The sequence below is a fragment of the Muntiacus reevesi genome, chromosome 12 (genome assembly GCF_963930625.1).
Source record: "Muntiacus reevesi chromosome 12, mMunRee1.1, whole genome shotgun sequence".
NCBI lineage: Eukaryota > Metazoa > Chordata > Mammalia > Artiodactyla > Cervidae > Muntiacus > Muntiacus reevesi.
This window is the reverse complement of record NC_089260.1, coordinates 34526667-34549295: the sequence shown is the minus strand read 5'-3', so window position 1 is coordinate 34549295 and position 22629 is coordinate 34526667. Positions and strand designations below refer to the sequence as shown.

At 38.1% G+C, this 22629-nt stretch overlaps 1 protein-coding gene across 1 annotated transcript in view; it reads right to left on the bottom strand.

Annotated features, from left to right (window-relative positions):
* The window catches only part of COLEC10 (collectin subfamily member 10), a 43417-nt gene that overhangs the window by 4295 nt on the left and 16493 nt on the right, over positions 1-22629 (bottom strand). The window contains exons 2-4 of the mRNA XM_065903442.1: positions 12366-12437; positions 10844-10915; positions 413-466 (exon numbers count right to left, since the gene is read on the bottom strand). Of these exons, the coding sequence (XP_065759514.1) occupies positions 413-466; positions 10844-10915; positions 12366-12437 (198 nt within the window). The remainder of the gene's footprint in view (positions 1-412; positions 467-10843; positions 10916-12365; positions 12438-22629) is intronic.

Genomic DNA, 22629 nt, shown 5'->3' with positions numbered 1-22629 from the left:
TGAGGGCTGCTTCCTGATGTACTAGATTTGCTACCTCAAGCAAGCGTGGCAGAGATGGAATGAACCACCTTCCTTCTACCCGTTCCATAGAGCCTGAAAAGTCACCACTTGAGAGAGAGGAGAATTTCCTTCCCTCCTTTCCTCTGGCCCAAGGAAAAGGAGGTTAATCACACTGAACAGACTATTGTTCTTCTATTAAATACATTTATTTTTGAGACAAATAGTTTTGTAATGATGCTAAAAATTAAAAAGAAAAGCAACCTGAATATCTATCAACAGAGTAATGGATAAAGAAGATGTGGCTGATTCATTTTGCTGTATAGTAGAAACCAATATAACATTGTAAAGCAACCACACTACAATAAAAATTAATTTTAAAAAGAAAAAAAAAAAAAAACCGAGCATATTATACCTGCTTTGCCTTTTCCCCCAGGTATTCCAGGCAAACCCTTTTCCCCTTTGTCACCTGAAGAGAAACAATAGCCATGAAAAGAACAACTAAACAAAATAGTACTATTCATGAGTAGAATTAAATGCATAAAATATAATGAAAGAATTATATCAGGCAGACAATATATTACACACCTGAAATAAGAAGAAAGAGGTTTTAAACTTCATTTGTAATATCTCCAAATAATATTTACTAATATTATAAAAATAATTTGGTTTCGAGTTGGCTGCACAGGTACAACTAATCAAACAAGTCAATTAGATGGAACAAATTACTTAGATGGAATACAGAATTCCAGCTGGATGTATAAATATTTAATTTTGTGTCATTTATCCCACTAACATGTTTTTATAATGTGGCCTTCTAGGCAAAGATAATATAATATTCTGCATGTTTTTAATTTTTAAAGTTCTGTTGCTTTACATATCTGAATCAATTTATTAGCATAACGTAGTGTCTGTGTATTTATTATATTATGCCCCCAAGTTCTTCCATGTGGCTTTGCTCTTGGATTTTCAAAAATGTATATTGTGCTTTTTCAATTTAATTGAACAAATACATACTATTTACTTACTCTATGCAAGACAAAACATTTGCTTGGTACTTTGAAAAGATATAAAGAGAGATAAGATTAAACTTTTGGCTTGAAAGAATTTATGCTTTTTGGAAGAGATGTGATGTATGCAAATATAGATAAAATAAAGTTGTGTCAAAAATATTATTCTGAAATATCAATCTTGATAATTTTCCTTTCTGTTCTTTTTTGTATGTGACCTTTTTCTTAGTCAGAGACATTGACAAAATAAATTTGAGAATCAGAATTGTTAAAGCACAGAGGAAAAAAGCTGACTTTTTTTCAACTTCAAAATAGGCTCTTGAAGTCCACATCAGACACAATAATTGAAAGCAAAAGCTTTTGATTTATAAGAGGAAATGTTTGGCTGAACTTTGGGGGAATCAAAAGAGAAGATCCCGATAGAAATAAAATAGAGCTTATGCTTCAATGGAGATCTGGAAAAAGAATAAGAAAAAATTCAGGGGGATAAATACAGGATGATGGTCATACAGTCTAAAGAAGAGTATGAGGTTTACTCTTGTAGGACAATGATATGGCCAGGGATTGGGTAAATAACAGAGGGGAAAATGTAAGGGGGAATGGAGTCAGCATTGAGGTTCTGCCTATTTCTTTCCTTTCCCAACAAAAAGGGAAAACCCAAAGGATTCCCCATATTGCCTGTCCATTAGCTATTCTGTCTTTGCTGATCACTTTTCATTAAGAGTCCTGTATGTGTTGATCATTGATCATCCAGAAATTCATGCTGACCAGGGCCTCAAGGATTTGCTGAGCCTTTCCTAATTGACCCACATGGATGTTTTTCTTTACAGTGATGCCAGACCTTCACAAGCTTCCCAGACAAAAGGAGGGGGCTCCTTGAAACTCTGAATGTAGTTTGAGTATGCAGTGGAATGTGTCTGATCCTTGTGCTTAGATGAAATGAGACAATGGTGAAATCTATGACAATGGAATGTGATAAATATTGTAAGAGATACCATGAACAGAGATAACATACTCTGTCCAATGTTAGAGGGAGTTGGCAGAGATGGTGCTCCAGCTGGAAGAATGGAGGAAGGTTCTCCTCAGGATGGTGCTGGAGTTTCAGCAGGTGGAGGTGGGAGCCAGATAGTAGACCCCGAAGAGCAGAGATGTAATTGGGAAAGAAGCATAAAAGTATGCCGAGCATCCTGATAAGGAAGACTGATCTGGACACATCTGATCTGTGTCCTGAACACTCCTCATTTCCCTTATGTGTAAGCTGGAAAAGATAAGAATAGATTTGAGAAAATGTTAAGGGAAAAAAGGGAATATATGTTTGCTGAGTGCCAATTATTTGTCAAGTATTGTTTGGATACTTTAGATGTATTGTCATATGAAATCCAATGAGATAGATGCTACCATTATTTTTATTCTAACAACTGAAGAAATTGAGAGTCAGGGAGGCAAAATAAATGACTCAAGGACATCCAACAATTCAATAGCAGTGCTGCTATTAAAACCCAACCACTTCTGACTCTCTAGTTTGTGGTTCAGTTCAGTTCAGTCACTCAGTCATGTTCCGACTCTTTGCGACCCCATGAACCACAGCACGCCAGGCCTCCCTGTCCATCACCAACTCCCAGAGTTCACCCAAACCCATGTCCATTGAGTCAGTGAGGTCATCCAACCATCTCATCCTCTGTCATCCCCTTCTGCTCCTGCCGTCAGTCTTTCCCAGCATCAGGATCTTTTCAATTGAGTCAGCTCTTCGCATGAGGTGGACAAAGTATTGGAGTTTCAGCTTCAACATCAGTCCTTCCAATGAACACCCAGGACTAATCTCCTTTAGGATGGACTGGTTGGATCTCCTTGCAGTCCAAGGGACTCTCAAGAGTCTTCTCCAACACCACAGTTCAAAAGCATCAATTCTTTGGGGCTTAGCTTTCTTTATAGTCCAACTCTCACATCCACACATGACCACTGGAAAAACCATAGCCTTGACTAGATGGACCTTTCTTGGCAAAGTAATGTCTCTGCTTTTAAATATGCTGTCTACGTTGGTCTTAAGTTTCCTTCCAAGTGTTCTGCCCGTAGTCCGAGTCCCAGGTCAAGAAAGAAGACTCCTCCCCGGTCAAGAAAGAAGACTCCTTGAAACAATGCAACTCGCAATAGGGGAATTTATTACTGACTCAAGCCAGGGCCTCCCACCCTCACCAAGTGTGTGAGGATGAAAGGCCCCGAGCCCCAGTTCTCTCGGGTATTTATTAGGTCAAAACAAGCAGCAGGTAGTTGGCGCAATCGGATTGGTTACACAGTGGGTAGTTGGCATAAGCGGATTGGTTACACAGTTGCAAGGTAATTTTTGTTGGCCCTACGTGGGGCTTTCAGCTTTCCCCTGATAGGTTCCCTTTCTTCTGGCTAGGCATATGTTGATTGACTGGCTCCAGGAGGCCTGATAATTATGTTACCCAGGGAAACCAGGCCTACTCCTACTCTAGGCTGCCTGTTAGCCGTGACAGCCTCACACCAAGGAGTAAGCATCTTTTAATTTCAAGGCTGCAATCACCATCTGCAGTGATTTTGGAGCCCAGAAAAATAGTCAGTCACTGTTTCCACTGTTTCCCCATCTATTTGCCATGAAGTCATGGACCAGATGCCATGATCTTAGTTTTCTGAATGTTGAGCTTTAAGCCAACTTTTTCACTTTCCTCTTTCATTTTCATCAAGAGGCACTTTAGTTCTTCTTCACTTTCTGCCATAAGGGTGGTGTCATCTGCATAACTGAGGTTATTGATATTTCTCTCGGCAATCTTGATTCCAGCTTATGCTTCCTCCAGCCCAGCATTTCTCATGATGTACTCTGCATATAAGTTAAATAAGCAGGGTGACAATATGCATCCTTGACGTACTCCTTTTCCTATTTGGAACCAGTCAGTTGTTCCATGTCCAGTTCTAACTGTTGCTTCCTGACCTGCATACAGGTTTCTCAAGAGGCAGGTCAGGTGGTCTGGTATGCCTATCTCTTTAAGAACTTTCCACAGTTTATTGTGATCCACACAGTCAAAGGCTTTGGCATAGTCAATAAAGCAGAAGTAGATGTTTTTCTGGAACTCTCTTGCTTTTTCGATGATCCAGCAGATGTTGGCAATTTGATCTCTGGTTCCTCTGCCTTTTCTAAAACCAGCTTAAACATCACGTATTGCTGAAGCTAGTTTGTGGTACTTTTCAAATAATTTAACCAACAATCTATTGAAGGGAAGCAAAGTCTTCAAAAAGAGCTATAAAATGTTGAAAGTAATATAAACCTTATCATCACCAAAAACAATATGGACTTGAAAGATCATATGAATCTAGCTTCATATTTTAATTTAAAAAGTTTATTTTCTTTATATGTGAATCTCTTTCAATTCAATATGAGTTGAAAACTGATTCTCATTCTGCTATGATCCTAGTTCTGGTCTAAGTCCAATAATAAATATTTTAAAAGTATACATAAAGTATTTGCTTTAGAAAATTATAGGCTTTTGGAGAACTTCGCTGGTAGTCCAGTGGTTGGGACTCCATGCTATCACTGCTGAGGCTACTGGTTCAATCCCTAGTTGAGGAAGAAGGATCATCCTACAGCTTGCAGCTGTGCAGCATGGCCAAAATGTTAGGTTTTTAAGGAAAACAAAGTGCACGTAAGAGACCAAGGAGATGAGACACTAGCACTATTACTCCCTAACAGAGAAATAAAAGAAATGCCTAGTAGGTATTCAGAGAAGGCAAAGATGACTGTGGATCAGAGTAGGAAAGGAAGGCTTCTTTGAAGCAGCAGCCTTTAACTGGATATTAACAATGTGAAGGATAGATTCTTGAATTGATACATGGATTTTTTTCTGAGAAGATGTAAACACTGTGACTACTTTCCAGTATTTTGACATGAATTCCTTTCTGTTTTTTAACAGATGGGAAAGTCAAAACAGTATGATGGAGTGAAAAACCACAGAAGTCTGAACAACCAGGGTTTGAATGCTGACTCTGCATCTTACTAGCTAAACATGGACCAGTTACTTAATTCCTTTACATTTTCATTTCTTCATTTTTAAAGTGGAATGATGGTGCCTAAAGTCATAAGAAGGATAAATTAGACAATGTCATGGCATTAGGTCTGTGCTTGACTTGTAGAGGGTATTTAACCAATGTTTGCTTCCACACACTAAATCAGAGTTACAGTAAAGGAAAGCATGCCAAGTAGTTAGCCAATTCATGGTGGATGTGAGCTCATTGTGTCTATTTCCCCAAAATGAAATCTGGTTTAAAGCCACACATAAAAATTAATAAGTGAGAACACCTCTGTATTAACTGTCTTAAGGTTGAAGAATCACAGGCTACATTTAAACAAACAAAACACCATAATACTTTCATTGTAAAAGGATTATCAACCTTAAATAAAAGCATCTATTTTGCTATGAGATTGAATTTACCTATAGTAAATCAACCTTTCCTATTCCTGAAATGAAATATTGACATCCAGAAAGCTACCTTCTCCATTCAAGTGACAACATTAAGGTCAGCCCAGAAAGTTGAGATTAATCTGAGTCAGTGAAAAATTTAGAAGGACCAGGGACAAAATGAGGACAATAAATTTCAAAGTACAGTTTAAAAATGAAATTAATCCAGGTGAGCCAGAACACTGAACCTCCATTTTCAAAAATATTCCAGGACATGCTCATAAATTTTCAAGGCATGTCTCTGGAGGAGAAAAACACTTAGCCAGTGTTGAAAACTGATGTTAGGGGAAGGTAGTAGCTAACAAAAATAAAGAGTAGAAAAGAGTCACATCATAAGAAATGACATATATCATTTATTTTTCATTCTTAATGCAGTAAACATTTAGAAAGTTTCTCCTTTATAGTAGATATCAGAAAAAAAAAGATTAAAAAGCAGGATTTCCCAAATACAACTTATATGTATTTAAACAAATAGATTGATATGGCTTCCATTCATTTCCTCCAGAAATTCATAGCCTATTGAATGACACAGACAAGTTAATAAGGCATAGTGATAATAATAAAGTGATAGGTGTGCACTAGGTGCATATGCATAAGAGTTTGAATAAGGAATTGGCCTGAAGAAGATAAGGTTAGTTAACCCTATCCATTCCAGACTGTTACTTCTCCAATATTTGTAACTTCATGCATTTTGAGGCTCAGAAAAATCATAGCACAGTTTTTGACCTTCCCCCCATCTCTGTTGTTTACCATCCTCTCTTCAAGAGTTATCTAGCCTTGTTCTATGGAAGGGTTAAGACTTGGCTCAACATCATGAACTTCAACTCTCCTGGTTGGAGTCTTATCTAGATTTGACACATCTAAATCTAGGAAAGTTCAACATCTAGAATAATTCACTGAAAAATGAAGGTCTTGAATTCTGGATGTGTTCATCGCAATAATGTAGTCTCCCCCTCCACTTCTGCTCATCTCTAGGGCAATACTTGAGATCTTAACCTTATATAATGTGATTGCATCTCAGAAATCTTGAAGGGCAACATCCCACACTCTAGTTACGCATTTCCATCCCTTAACCATTTGTTAAGTGAAGCTGATATAACCAGAGGCAGATTCATGATGATTTTATCCAAAGCTTATACAATTTGAGGAGACTTTTTAAAAAAAATACCAAATACCAAATTGAAAAGTACTTATAAAAATGAACACATTATAAGAAAAGATTTTGGATCATTTTTATTATCATTATTCTAAATTCTTTTTCAGGTAGATTCTCTATCTCCTCCTCTTTTGTTTGGTTTGGTGGGCATTTCTCATGTTCCTTTACCTGTTGGGTATTTCTCTGCCTTTTCATCTTGTTTAGATTGCTGTGTTTGGAGTGGCCTTTCTGTATTCTGGTGGTCTGTGGTTCCTTTTTATTGTGGAGGTTTCTCCCAGTGGGTGGGGTTGGACAATTGGCTTGTCAACGTAAAACTAAATGGCTAAATTTTAAAAGTAGTCAAGGGCCACAATATAAAATTCACTTAAAAATGTAACATTTTAATTAATAAATGAATTTTGTGCATCTATAATTGTTCTTTTCATATAGTATGTGCTGTGTATGTTTGGCTGTATTCATATTCATCCAATTGACCTAGCAATATTTACTGATAGGTGTCTCATTTCCCTTTTCAAAATATTACCTTTGTCTAACTCAAGTTTGGGGTCTGTTTCTGCATTGTTTATTTCTTTCCACTAGTCTATTTGCCTCTGCACAAAATCAACACTATCTTAATTGTTTAGCTTTATAATAAATGCTTAAATTTATTAAACATTAATTTATAACATTTATTTGATTTAAGTCTTTCACTTTTGTTTTTATTTTTCAAGATACTCTGGGTATCCATGGTCATTTTCATTTCCATATAAATTTTGAATTGGCTTATCAGATACCAAGAGAACTACTTCTGGGATGTTAATTGAGAGAAGGCTGAAACTATAGATCAAATTTGGGACATCTTAACAATATTAATTATCCTAACAATATTTACTCTCCCAATCTATGCATGTAGCTTTACTTCCATCTCCTTAGATAATCTTTCTCTCCTTACAATCATGTAGTGTATGTTGTAGAGAGCTTATACATCTTTTGTTAGATTTATTTCTAGATATTTGCTATCATAAAGGGAATCTTTTTAATTTCATTTTTTAAAATTGTTTCTAGTACTTAGAAACAAAAATTGATTTTTGTAAGTTAAAGCTCTGCCTGCATGTTTAGTCATGTCTGACTCCCACCGGGCTCCTCTGTCCCTGGGATTCTCCAAGCAAGGATACTGGAGTGGGTTGTCTTGCCCTCCTCCAGGGGATCTTTTTCACCAAGGATTGAACCTGCATCTCCTTCAGCTCCTGCATTGGCAGGCAGATTCTTACCATTGTGCCACCTGGGAAGCCCCTTGTTAAGCTATCTTTAAAAAAACAATACAAATATCTTATCTGTAGATTCTTTTGAATTTTCTGGGTATGTTACATGATTAGGAAATAATCACCATCTTATTTCTCCATTTCCAAGTATTGTGATTCTTATCTCTTATTCTGGCATTTTTGCTCTGGCTAGAACCTCTTCTATAATGTTGACTAGACTTGATGATGAGGGCTATATTTATCTCATTTCCATTATCAGGAGAGCTGTGTTCAATATTTCATTACCAAGTATGATTTTTAAATAAGTTTTAATTGATGCTATTCCTTTTCATATTAAATGCTCCCCTTGATTTTCAGTTTGCTAAGATTTTTTTAAAAAAACATGAATGGGTGTGTGTTTGACTATTTTATTCAGAATTTCATAAGTTCTAACTGGAGGTTTTTATTTTTGAAATGAAAAATAAGAGTCCCATTTCCTGGGCCACTCATCTCTGGCAGACTTTGAACACCAATTAAGTCTGAGCAACTTTCTGCTCAAGCCTCTTAGTCCTTTAATGCTGCCTCACATGTGAATCTGTAAATGAGGAAAAATGGATCAGGATGTAGAGCCTACCTTAGTGTGGTCCCCTTCTTCTCCAGATCACAGCCCCTAAAGTCTATTCAACTTGGTTGCCCTCTCATGCCTTCAAATATGTTTGTTTGTTTGTTTTTGACTCAACTAGTCATTCTTAGCAGAAGGATTCATACAGGTGAATCTCTCATAGTCTGTAGCAGAAATCTGAATTTTGCCTTTATTATAAATAATGTAGGTGATTTTTCTCACCTTCACAACTTGTTATTGATGGTGTATGTAAATTAAGAATATTGTCAAACTTGAAAATACCTCTGTAAAGTCTTGTTCACATATGAGCTGTTAGATTTGAAATTTTTTTCCACCGATGAACTCTGCCTGGTACATTTCATACCCTGTTTCTTTTGCACAACCTACACATTTCTTGGGCTGAATGCCCTGGACATATTCCAATGATGATCTGACCTCTGCCCCTGCACTTTTCCATCATGACTTTGGTTACATCTGCACAGTAGGTGGTAGAAGTATTCCTGGAAGCTATTCCAACATCAGAATTGTTAGCAGGAACTTAACTGTACGTGGAAGTGACTACAAACTATTGAGATATATTCCATTAAGTCCAAATGAAATATTTCCCCTATTCAAGTTCTTTTTAACTAGCTCCCAAAATACTTGTGTCCACTCCAAAAACTGATACAAGGAGAAGTATGATGGAGGAAAGTTGGATCAGAAGACAGGACTCTTTTTTCTTTTTTATGCTTTTTTATTGTCTTTATTTTGTCCATGAGGGAACTGAAGCACAGATAGATTAAGAAATGTCCACAAGGTCAAATATATACAAGAAAGACCCTGAGTGGATTGAAGCCCAATCATTCTGATTTCAAACCTCAAGAGCTTAAATACTCTGCTGAATGACAGACCAAATAATCCATGGTAGAAGATGTTCATACCTTAATGGATGATCAAGCTTAGGCTGGGAGCACAAAAGAAAGGAGGGGTTTAGGAAAAGCTTTATCAAGAAGTTTATTTTTCCATGGTTTCAAAGAATGAGTGGTATTTTGACTGACAAAGAGGTGTCTGGGGTAGAAAACTGTCTGAGTAAAGGCAGGGGGCAGGAGAAGACACCTTGACATGTTTGGGAAACAGCAAAAGGAGACAGTCCTCTTAATCCATGCATTCCAGTGGGGACAGTATCACCTCACAGATGAAAAGTCAGGGCAGCAGGGGTGAAAAAATCTTACTCTTTTAAAATATATAAAGAAGAAATATACACAAACTACATAACATGTGGTCAATCGGTGGGAAGTTTTTGGAGACTTGCAACAATTTGAAAAAACTCACAAATAAGCAGCGTAGACTAGAAATACCAAAACAATTAAGAAAAAGGTATGTCATGAATACATTAAATATATGTGTTAAATAGTAGTCTATTTTATCATTTATACTATAAAATATATACAAATTGATTATAGAAAGTTAATGTTTATCAAAACTTCCATACACAACCACAGGCCATACATGGTGCCATTCCCAGTTGTGAGAAATGTAAACAAACATAATGATGCAGTATTAAATCATAACTGCATAAATTTAACTGGAGTAAATACTGTACTAAGGTATAGTTTCGTAGCCACCTCCCACTACTCAAGTGTTGCAAGTATCTGCTTAAAATACTCCTCTGATGCAATTCATCTCCACTGGAGCAGCTGGTAGGTTCAAGCAAATTGTGTATCCAAGTAAAAAGTGATCACTCTGCATCTTCAAACCAATAGTACAATGTCTGTATCAATTGCTAAATATCAGAAGCAGTAAGAACTGGCTACCATTGTGGGGTTTTAGGAAAAGAGGATAAAGAGTGCTGAGATAATAAAGAGAAGGCCACCTCCATAGTGAAGCAGGAATGTGCAGGATAAAAATATGAGTGAAAACAAAAGGATGTAGATATATACACTTCAGATTCCTACTCTGTTAACATATCTCAGACACAGAATTATTATTATTCCACTCCAAGTAAAATACAGTATTATACTATTCTTGGCTACCTTGATTTTTATGAATAATTGTTTTCTACAACCTAGTGTGCTTCATGATCATGACACCCATTTTAATCGTATAAAGGATTATAACCAGTAGCTCCCAGGAGACAGTTCTATGTAGAGTTTAACTGAACTTTATGTTTGACTCTGTCCTTGAATTTCAATTGAATTTTGCTCAAGGCCTTTTTGTAAAGACACATTGCTTACATATGGAAGAAACAGCCAAGCTAGGAAGAGAGAACTCGTATTTTAAAAGAAGGAAAAAGGGTCATTTTTGTGATACAGAACATTTCAAAATAGATCAAGGGTAGGTTCCCTCTGCTTTAAATTGCTACTGGAGAATGGTAAAATACAGCTTACCCTTCTTGCCAATGGGCCCAGTCTTGCCAATATTGCCTTGATCTCCTACATCACCCAGTTCTCCCTTAACTCCTGAAAAGAAAAATGTGTCATCTTTATATCTTAAGGTTTTATCTTCCTTTTAATGATATGCCTAATATATGATATTCACTTGAAGGAAATACTTAAAAGTACATTCTTCTATCTGTAATATCTAATATATATTCTTTGCTATATCACCTATTTTAATAGCATTATAATGTATGCACTAAAATTAAAGTGTGGGTGAGTATGACAGTCCTGAGTTTGATGATATTAAAATGCTTACAGATGCAATATTTCTAAAGAACTCAAGCAGAGGATGTTTAATCTAAAGGTCAGATAAGGGGCTGAGTGAAAGAATTCTTGTATTTTATTCTGATTCTATTCCTCCTGAGATCCATTTTAGCTTCACTTTGGGATTCTATTTCCTCACTGCCTTAAAACAAGATTTGACTATCTTATCATTTTTTAGAAAGGGAGCGAATGCACAATCATAAAACCTAGTAATCAAAGGGACATCAAAGATCGTTTCACCATATTTTCATTAAAATATATATATATATATACATAATCAGGAATTCCTCAGTTCCTACAAAACTGTTATTAATTTGGGTTTTTAATCTGTGATTATCTAAAAAATATTTACCAGCTGTAAAGCTGTCTATATGTGAGAATAATTCTGCAGTTGATTGTACATATTTCTTCCCAATCCAGGGATCCAACTCATGTCTCTTACATTTCCCGCCTTGGCAGGTGTGTTCTTTACCACCAGCAGCACCAGGGAAGCCTATTTTCAGACTAAGAAGAGTTTAAGTCAGCATTTCTCAAATTGGAGCCTCAAAAGCCTATGAGTCTGCTTCTCTTTAAATTACTGAAGATACAAAAATCAGTGGTCCAGGGCCGCCACCTTGCAGCAATTGGCGAGGAATGGTTCTAGCACTCAGGACACACACTTACCCACCACAACGCAGAAGCTGTATTTTGTCAAGGTTCAGTCTTGTCTTGTGATTAAAACATTCACAAAAATCCTTTGTGTTATTCTCATTTTCTTTGCTTGTACCTCTCCCACAAATACCCCACCATTTGCTGGGAGATCTTGGGGAAAAGTGAGTAAATGAATGGGTCAGACACTTATTTCTGTTCTTTCTTATCTTCCTCCTCACACTCTAAACCAGAGTTGCTTAGTGTGGCTTCTGAGAAGAGACACAGCAATGAACAAAGCTCTGTTTCTAAAACTAATGGTTTCTCAGATATTCCCAGAGACTGCTATGCTCCAGAATTCCCAGGGTGTTCCTCTTTCATTGGCCCTAACGATGCAGCCTGAGAGCTGTGTCCGAGTCTTGCTGACAAGCAATCTCATGGGAACTCTCTGGGGGTGGCTAAATTCACATGTGAAATACATTTCATGACTCTTTGGAGCAGAGGGTGTTATGAAAGCTGCTAAACTTCCAGGTCAAGTCCTGTATAGAGAAAAGTGTCAAAGTGATGTCATGTCACCTACCTTTCGGCCCCATGCGTCCCACTTTGCCAAGCTTTCCCTCCTCTCCTGGATCTCCTTTTTCACCATCATCTCCTTTTGAAATGAAAAATGAATGAGTGGAGCAGCTCAAATAGTAATATAAGGACAGACTCCCCAGGAGAAACTGAACGTGGTTAGAATTCATCTCTTAGCTCAGTGCTTGCCTTACAGTTTCAAGGTGATTATGCCTAATAGGCACATGTGAACTAAACACTCAGAGAAAGAGAAGAGACTCCCATTAACTTTTTTCTTTCACTTTTCCCTTGTTGTTGGAGGAGGTAATCAAGAGGATGTGACAGTTGAGTTGACCAGCAAGCTAGACCCTAGCTCCTCACCATCTCCCCTGTCCGTGGAATGTACATTCCAGCTTGTTTGCATAGCTCAAGCCATTTCAAGGATGCAACCTTGAGACAATAACGTGTTGAAACCACCTAGGCTGAAAATATGACTGAGTCCAGTTAAGGCATCTATGTAAATAAACCTTTAAGATTCTGGTGAGTGAGTGCAGAGATCTACTTGTCTTAAGGCTGCTCAAGATGAATCTTGAAACTTCCGTTGTTTATGAAACATTCCATCTACCAATTTGGAGTGGCCTGCCTTTCTCTTTCACCCCTTGCCCTCTGTGTAGGGGGACAGGTTCAGATTTCACTGAGAAGATTCCCAAAATTGCAAACCAACACACATCCAACTTGGTATTTAAAGAAATATCCTTTTTGGTAAAACCCTGAGAAGTTTGCTTGGCCTGACAAATCTTTATTCTTGCTGGAGAATCTGGCAAATTCTGGAAGCATGTGCATGTATATACATCCATACACATGCATATCAATGTATTATATGTATAAATATATATATTAAGCATACATAAATTTTATAATATGTGTGTATGTGTCCATGCTCAGCTGTGTCCATCTGGAAAGCCCATATATATTTATTGCTCTCTGACTTGAGAATCAAAGACGCTTGAGAATTCCAAAATCATAGGCATGGACCTAGAAGGTAAGAACAGAAACTAGCTAGGAGTGGGGAAGAGCTGCAAGGCGGGTCAGTGTGAGCAGTGACTATTCTAGTCATAGGTGGGTCTAGCTCTAGCAGTTCCCCAGTCAACAAGGACTGAATGAGTGGTTTGGTGGAAGATGTCCTAAACTGTGACCCAGGAATCCTGACTTTACGTTGAGTTAGTCACTGATGGATTAAGCAAATTTGCAAAAGTCAGTGATTGAGCTTATTGGCTTTGGTGTGAGATCAATCTGGAGTTTCTCAGCTCTAGTAAGTATCTGGAGAAAGTTGAATATGTGACTTCATTTTATGAGCCTCATTTTTGTCTTCTATAAATGGAACTAATAACATCTAGCAAAGAAGGCTCCTGAGAAATTTAAGTAAGATACTATGTGTAAAAGAAGGGCTTCCCTGGTAGTCAACAGTAAAGAATCTGTCTGCCAATTCAGGAAATGCAGGTTAGATCCCTGGGTTGGGAAGATCCCCCGGAGAAGGGAATGGCCACCCACTCCAGTACTCTTGCCTGGAAAATCCCATGGACAGAGGAACCTGGTGGGCTATCGTCCTTGGGGCCGAAAAAGAGTCAGACACAATTTAGCAGCTAAACAACAAAAATGCAGAAAAGACTGAAACATTGTATACAGCTGAAACTAACACAACATTGTTAATCAACTATACTCCAGCATATAATAAAAAATTTTTTAAAAGACCCAGAATGTAATTGATGCTTAGCAGTGGTGGCGGCTTTTGTTCTTCCCTTTATACTTCAGTTTCCCCACCCTTCAAGTGGAGATAATCACCGTCCTCCCCAACTCTCCCAGTGTATTAGGATCAACAAGGAAGGCATGTGAATGTGCTTTGAAAATAAGAAGCACAACCCACAATATTATTAAAATCAGCTACCTGCCTTATCACCACAGCAATCTCAGGACAGGAAGGAGTCCTGGACATCTCCAGTGGAAAGCGGTAGATAAAAGACTTCAAAAAACAAAAATAAAATTCCTGGAACTAGATTAGATTATTGTGGAAGAAAGACTGTTGAGACATTCGTTTATCCAGAAAAAGCACAATCAGCCATTCTCTAATTTTTTCTGAGAACAGAATGTTTAAATGAAAGCATAGCAAAGTATGGAACAGATTAGATTTCCAAATCGTGGGAGTGGTCAGGCACTGGAACTGAAACTCTAGTATCCCCTTTAGGGGAAGGCTTTCAGAAAAAAATTCACAGGCGATTAGTGTGATCAGGCCAGTGACATGACGTGGATGAATGAGATGGCATTTCTCTAGCTAAAGTTATTAGTGAATGTTTATTGAGCAATTATAAGGTGTGCCAACACTGTGCTAATGTGCTCATCACAGCAATTCTAGGAGATAGAAAGGATTACTGCTCCATTTTATGGATGGAAAAACTGAGACTCACTGAGATTAAGTTTTTACCCTACTGTCATAGAACTTGTGAGTGGCAGAACTAGGATTCAACAGTACATCTGTCTCTGCCCCTCTGGATCCCTACTAAAAAACAATTGTCCCTTCCACTCTAGGATTATGTGATTTTTAGCAGATTGTGGATTTTATAGAACTTGACGCTGCACCAGATTTTTCAAGGAGAAAAGGGGAGATGCAGAAAGTGAGTTTTTGTTCCTCTTAAAGTAAGAAAGAGAATGGGGAAGACAAAACCAGCTCAATGTCTCAGTGACTTAATTCATAGGGAATGTATCCTTGAGGTAATTTACTATAAGTGAGATCTGGCTCTGCCACTCATGAGCTGAGGGACCTCTGGAAGCCCTTGACCTTGGACCTTGTTTCACTCATTTGTAGAATGTCAGAATAATACCCTTTTCAGAGAGTTTTAGTATAGGTAAAATTAGAAAAATATTTCCTTCAGGAAGCTCTCTCTGACTCTCTCAGGCAGCATTAGATTCTCCTTCTAATTATCTTCATTGTTTAAAACGCCATTAAAATGAAGTTTAAAATAAATTTCATTGTTTATCCGTGCTGTGTGTTTATCTGTTTATCCTTTATACTCATCTGTGACCTGTGGGATCCCTGGGGTCTTGAGTGATTTTTCTACCACCCCCAAAACTTAGCAAAGTGCTTGACTCTGGAGCTTAATAAATATAATTGAACTGGGTATATTCTATGAGCCATAAAACATTTTACAAATACAATGATAATGTTTATTGAATATTAAGCACCAAAGAGTTTCTAGTCCTGGACCTGCATCCTGTCATTTGAGCTTCACAACAACCTCTGAGATGGATATCTCCCTTTTACAGACGAGAAAATGAGGTCAAAAAGAGGTTAAATGACTTCCCAAGGTCACATTGATCATAAATAACAAAGCCAGAATTCAAGGGAAAATGCCTTCAAAACCAATGTTCTGAACAATGTATATGATTGGGAACAAATTTCTGTTTTAACATTTCTGGGTCTGGGAATTGTTATTCCGAAACAATGAGGCTTCCTTGATGGCTCAGTGGTGAATAATCCATCTGTCAATGCAGGAGGGAGAAGGAAATGGAAAACCACTCCAGTGTTCTTGCCTGGAGAATCCCAGGGACGGCGGAGCCTGGTGGGCTGCCATTTACGAGGTCGCACAGAGTCAGACACGACTGAAGCGACTTAGCAGCAGCAGCAATGCAGGAGATGCAGGAGATGCTGGTTCAATCCCCGGGTTGGGAAAATCCCCTGGAGAAGGAAATGGCAACCCACTCCAGTATTCTTGCCTGGAAAATCTCATGGACAGAGGAGCCTGGCAGGCTATAGTCCCTGCAGTTGCAGAAAAGTTGCCATGACTTGGTGACTAAACAACAATTCCACACAGTGGGACCAAAGATGCATGTCTGGCTCACCGAAAGGCAAGATCAAACATAGGCGTGTGTGTGCTTTTGTGAGTCATAAAACCACACTAATACGAATTATTCGTGCCATGATTATTTCTTCTCTCTCCTTTCTTGTAAGCTTTCCCGTTCATTTTCAAGCAAGTACTTAAGTGGAGGCAGCCAGATGAGTGACTTAGTCATCTGCTGCTCCCTGGTGGTTGCTGATAGAGACCTGGGAGGGTGAAAATAGGATTATTATCCTTTTGACCTGTATGCCTGAATCCCAGCCTGGTGGTGAGAGGGCTGCTGGCTGCAATGAAGTAAACAACTTGTCCCCTTGCCTTGAGACTGGGCCCCAGCTTCATTTGATCTTTGGGACTTGTTTTAATGAGAATAGAAGAGAAGCATAAAAGCAAGCTTTGGAAAGGATCCCCACATGGCTCACAGTTGTCTGCTTTTATCCTCTTGGCAATATTTCATTGGATTAGTAGGGAAATTTAGACTTACTTTCCTTCTTTTAAAAATAGCCACTTTGCATTTAAAAATTAAATGAAAAGCTATCAACTGTAATGAACTCATTTCAATTTTACAAAAATGATTTGTTTCAGCCCCCCGCCCCAGGCCACCAGCTTGCTGTGGTAATCTCTCCAGCAGAATTCCAGCAGAGCACACAGTTGAGCAATTTTTCTTAGGTACATTTTTTCCCCAACAAGCAAAACGTCTTTTAAAATTAAATTCTAGTTTGAAATGAAATAGCTGAGCCTAGGTCATTACCCCCTGCTCAAAGGAAGTAATTATTAAAAATTAGAGAATTGGTTTTGGAAATACTAAAGAAAATTCATAGGAAGTTTTGTACTTTTTCCACTGCCAGAATAATGTTATGTACGACGGGGGTGGAGATGGGGGACATTAACAGTCCTTCTCCTGGTTTCAGGATGATTCAAGGGCATTACATCCATTCCTAATATTATTACATCAACTCCACCTCAGATCATCAGGCATTAGATCTCAGAGGTTGGGGACCCCTGGTCTAAATAGTCTTATACTCGAACTGGTACCGAATGGTTAATGGAAGCCAATAAGAGAAGATTATCTTTAGATATATATTTTTTTGAAGGAGAAGATTAAAGATAATATCAAAGATTATTAGTAAAGAAAATTAAAGATTATCTTTAATTTAAAATCAGGCATGACTTGCTGATTCCCCCAAAGATAGCACTGGGGGATAGTGTAGTGAGATTACAGATCTATGGTGACGTTTTTTATAACAGCACTCTTTCTTCATTTGAGATTCTAAGGAGCAATTTTCTTCATTTTTTTTTTTAATGAGAGCAGAAAAAAATGAGCAGGTATGATTTCTAAGAAACATTATTTTTACCATCTTCATGGCCGGGAGGCATGCTGTCTGTGGATAAGGGAGATCCTGACCTTGGTCAACCTTGCTTGAGAACAATAAACAATATGTTTCGCCATGATTAGTAAAGAGATGGTGGTAGCACACAAGTTCTCTAAGATTTTTCTGAGATGCTTCCCTAACATTACGTCACCTCCTTATGATGAACGTGCATGAAATAAGATCATTCTTGTAAACAGCCAACACTTTTCCTAACACATTTAAAATGTTCACAGGGACCTCCCTGCTGGTCCAGTGGTTAAGAATCTGCCCTGCAATGCAGGGGACATGGGTTCGATATTTGGTAGGCAACTAAGATCCTACATGCCACAGAGAAATTAAGCCTACACACCACAACTAGAAACTTCATGTGTCACATCGAATATCCTGCTTGCTACAACAAAGACCTGAATACAGTCAAATAAATAAATAAATACTAAAACATTCACAAAATATTGCTTGTACCTGTCCAGAGGAGGGATATGGTTACAAAAGAACCATGATCAGGAAACTGCATGCCTTCAAAGAGAAAAGCTGTCCCAGGGAGAATCCTACATGAAAGGTAACAGCTTTTAATCAAGGTGAAATTTTCAAGGGGCTCAGTCTTAAGAATCATAAGTCTATTCAAGTTGAATGTAGCAATGGGACCATCATTCAGGTTTCCTCTAGAAGCTTGATGCAATGGATAGAACAGGAGTTTCATAGTCTGTTATGGGCTGAATTGTATCCTTTCTCCAAAATTAAGTCTGAGCACTGAAGAACTGATGCTTTCAAATTGTGGTCTTGGAGAAGACTCTTGAGTCCCTTGGACTGCAAGGAGATCAAACCAGTCAGTCCTAAAGAGAATCAACCCTGAAAATTCATCGGAAGGACTGATGCTGAAGCTGAAGCTCTAATATTTTGGCTACCTGATGCAAAGAACCAACTCACTGGAAAAGACCCTTGTGGGAAAAACTGAAGCCAAAAGAAGGGGACAGCAGAAGATGAGACAGATAGCATCAGCAACTCAATGCACATGAATGGAGCAAACTCTGGGAGACAGTAGAGGACAGAAGAGCGTGGCGTGCTTCAGTCCATGGAATCACAAAGAGCTGGACATGACTTAGAGACTGGACAGCAACCATAACCCCCAGAATCCATATGTCCAAGCCCTACACTAGCACTTTAGAATGGGACGGTATTTGGAGATAAGGCCTTTAAAAAGGTGGTTCACTTAAATCATGGCTTTTAGGGCAGTCAATCCAACCTGACTGGTATCCTTATGAGAAGAGAAACTTGAACACACAAGGAATATGAGGGATACTTATGCTTACCCTGACAAGGCCATGTAAGGACACAGTGAGGAGACAACCATCTGTAAGTCAACGAAAGGGGTCTTGGCTAAGAGAGACTAAATCTGCCAACTCTTTGTCATTGGACTTCCAGTCTCCAGAATGGCAAGACAATAAATTTCTGTTGCTCAAGCCACCCAATTTGTGGCATTTTGTTATTGCAGCCCTAGAAAACTATTAATAAATCACAGTCATGCGGGATCCAGTTTCCTGACCAGGGATGGAAACCTGGTCCCCTGCATTGGAAGCACAGTGTCTTAGCCACCGGACCTCCAGGGAAGTCCTCCCTTCTATCTCCCATCTTGATGCTTATTTTCTCTCACATCCATCCTTTCTTTTTCTTCCATTTCTACTGCCATTACTTAACCTCTTCCTGTCCTCAAACACTAACCCTCGCAAGTGAGCCCTAAATGGTCTCCACAGTCTTTTATTCATTGGTGATTCCAAGTGCCTAGAACTATGTCTGTTCAATACATAGTTGTTGAAATACTGGTTTCTTTGACACTGAACTTCAGTTTTTCAAACCACTGTGCAAACTTAATCTTTATAAAATAACATTTTCAACATAAAACTGCCCTATTCAAAACACTTCAGCAGTTCCTCTGTGTTTCTAGGTCAAGTCCAAACTAATTAGTCTAGTGTTTAGACTTTCACAGACTGGCATCAGTGGAACTTTCTGGCATTATTTTTTGACACTGACCTGTATAACCTTCTATTCCTGCCCAACGTGTCTGTTCATTGTTCATTAAAATGCCTTTCGATGTGTGTCTCCATTGAAAGGCACATGGCTTTCTCTCTGTTTGAAATTCATCTCCTAGGGAACAGTTATAAAATAAAAGACTTCTATGACCATATGAGAAATTTAAAGTTTTTATATGATAAAAGATGCCACATAAATATATAAAGTTTATCAACAAAAATATGATAGATAAGAAAAAAATCAAACACTAAGACATAAAAAATGATTAATACTTTTATCATACAAAAAGTTTTTGCAAATCACTTCCCAAAAAAAGACAATAAATTAAATTAAAAGGTTAAAAGATAATCTAAAAATATTAACAGCAAATGATGGATGAAAATGTCCAGATTCACTATTAGTCAGAAAAACATATGTCTGTGTAAATATCTGTATCATATTTTGCCATCAGATTTAGTAATAATTTCAAAAGATTAATGTATCGGAAGGTGCCAGAGATAGAGAAAACACTGTCATTGTTTTTGGCAACATAAATTGTTACAACACTTTTGGAAAATAATCTATCAATGATGATTAAAATAAAAAATCCACACACTCTACCTTGAAAGAAAAATGGAAGTGTTAGTTGCTCAGTCATGTCTGACTCTTTGCGATCCCATAGACTCTAACCCACCAGGCTCCTCTGTCCATGGAATTCTCCACGCAAGAATACTGGAGTGGGTTGCCATTTCCTTGTCCAGGGGATCTTCCTGACCCAGGGATCAAACCCAAGTCTCCTGCATTGTAGGCAGATTCTTCACCATCTGAGCCACCAGGGATAGGAAACCTATTTTATGGGAATAACTATAAGAACAAATGTATATATGTCTGTAGGGGTAAAAACAAAAAGTCATTAACAATCTGAAGTTTATCATCATGAGACTAATGAAAATATGAGGAATGTTATGCAACTACTAAAAATAATGAAAGATCCCTGAATTAAGGAGTGAATTCCAAGTTCTACTATGTAAAGAATGCCTCTTGGAAAGTCATATGCATATGATCTGATTTAGAAGAAAGAACAAATAAACAGAACAAAATACAGAGAAAAGTGTTAATATCAAGCTATTAATGATGGTTACATGAGAGAATTGGATCTGAAATGGAAGCCATAGTGAAAAGAGAGATCATTAGCTTTTTCTTTATACATCTTTATTTTATACACATTTATATAGGTTATATGTTACAACAAGCTTGAATTACTCTTGCAATTAAAAAAATAAATCGCAAATAATATAGAGGAATCACAGCCCTTTTCTCCTTTTATAAATCCTACCCATGAGTCTTGTCTCAAATTAAATTCTAAATTCTCTGAATTTATTGATGGAATTATTTCCTTGGAAACTCACCATCTGGTTCCTTGTTAATACTTTCTAACTGCTGCCTTGAAGCATTATTTTTAAATGCATTGTTATTTAAATTAAGAGTGTAAGTTCTTTGTGATAAGGGTGAAATTCTACACTTTGTTCTCAAGAGCTGTTCAGAACTGCACAATGTGCTCACTCATTCATTGCTTGAACACATATTTATTGAGTTTCTACCAGTTTCCAAGTTCTGGGCTGCATCCTAAGGATATAACACTGCCTCAGACAAAACATGATCTAAGACTAAAAGTTTAGCAGGAAGAAGGCACCCAGCAAGGTCCTGTAAGTGTCATGAGAGTTATAAAAGGGAAATTACTGGGTATTTTGTTGGCAATTAACAATGATATAGGGGTAAGGAGACTAGGGCCTTCCCTGATGGCTTAGCAGTAAAGAATCTGTCTGAAATGCAGGAGACACAGGAGATGTACGAGACATGGGTTTGATCTCTGGGTTTGGAAGATCCCCTGGAGAAGGAAATCACAGACGACTTCACTATTCTTGCCTGGAAAATCCTACGGACAGAGGAGCCTGGTGGGCTATAGTCCATGGGGTCGATAAAGGATTGGACGAGACCCAGTGACTAAACAACAACAACAAAAGAGACTTGGCTTTTATTCATCTATACTGCTTTTTCCTCTGATGACAAGAAAACCTATCAAATAAGCAAATAAAATGGAAGTGCTTTTTCTCTATTAACAAACTAAACAACTGCAAGGTAATACTGGAATGGGTAGCCATTCCCTTCGTCAGGGGATCATCCCAACCCAGGGATCGAACCCAGATCTCCTGCACTGCAGGTAGATTCTTTATCATCTGAGCCACCTGGGAAGCCCTTAAGGAGATACTAGTAATGTACTAGGGGCTTCCCTGATGGCTCAGTGGTAAAGAATCCACCTGCAGAGCAGGAGATGCCAGTTCGATCCCTCCATCAGGAAGATCCCCTGGAGAAGAGCACGGTAACCCATTTCAGTATCCTTGCCTGGAGAGTCTCATGGACAGAACGGCCTGGTGGGCTACAGTCCATAGGATGGCAAAGAGTCAGACGTGACTGAAGCAACTGAGAATGCATGCATATTGTATGAACTTATCGACTAATGATATCAGCATTAATAATGATAACAGCTATGATTATTGGGTGCTTACTATGGGCCAAGCTGGGATGTTAATATGCATGGCCATGACGTCAACCAGTCTCTTTACTGTGTTTCATCAACTCCAGAAGCCCATAAACTTCATTTCTCCTTCACCTCACCCTTGTATAACCTAGCAAAGTAAAAGGAGAATCTCAGGAATCCTACAATCTTTCTTACTTGAATTACAAAGCACCTACTCTGTTTTCAGAATTATCTACCTGAAAAGATTTCCTCCTTGGAACCTGCAAGTCTTTTGCAGTCACTGCATGTCTGAGTAACAAGAAGGAAAACAACAGCAACTAATATTATCCTTAATGTCAAATACAACATTAAGCTTTGTGGGGCAGGTTTTCTTCTGCCTGAACATACATTCACTATTTAAAGGCACTCATAGCCAAGTCATAGAAACAAATGCAAGGAGGGTATATCCAATCTGTCTAGACTGCGTGGTGACCCACACACAATGCA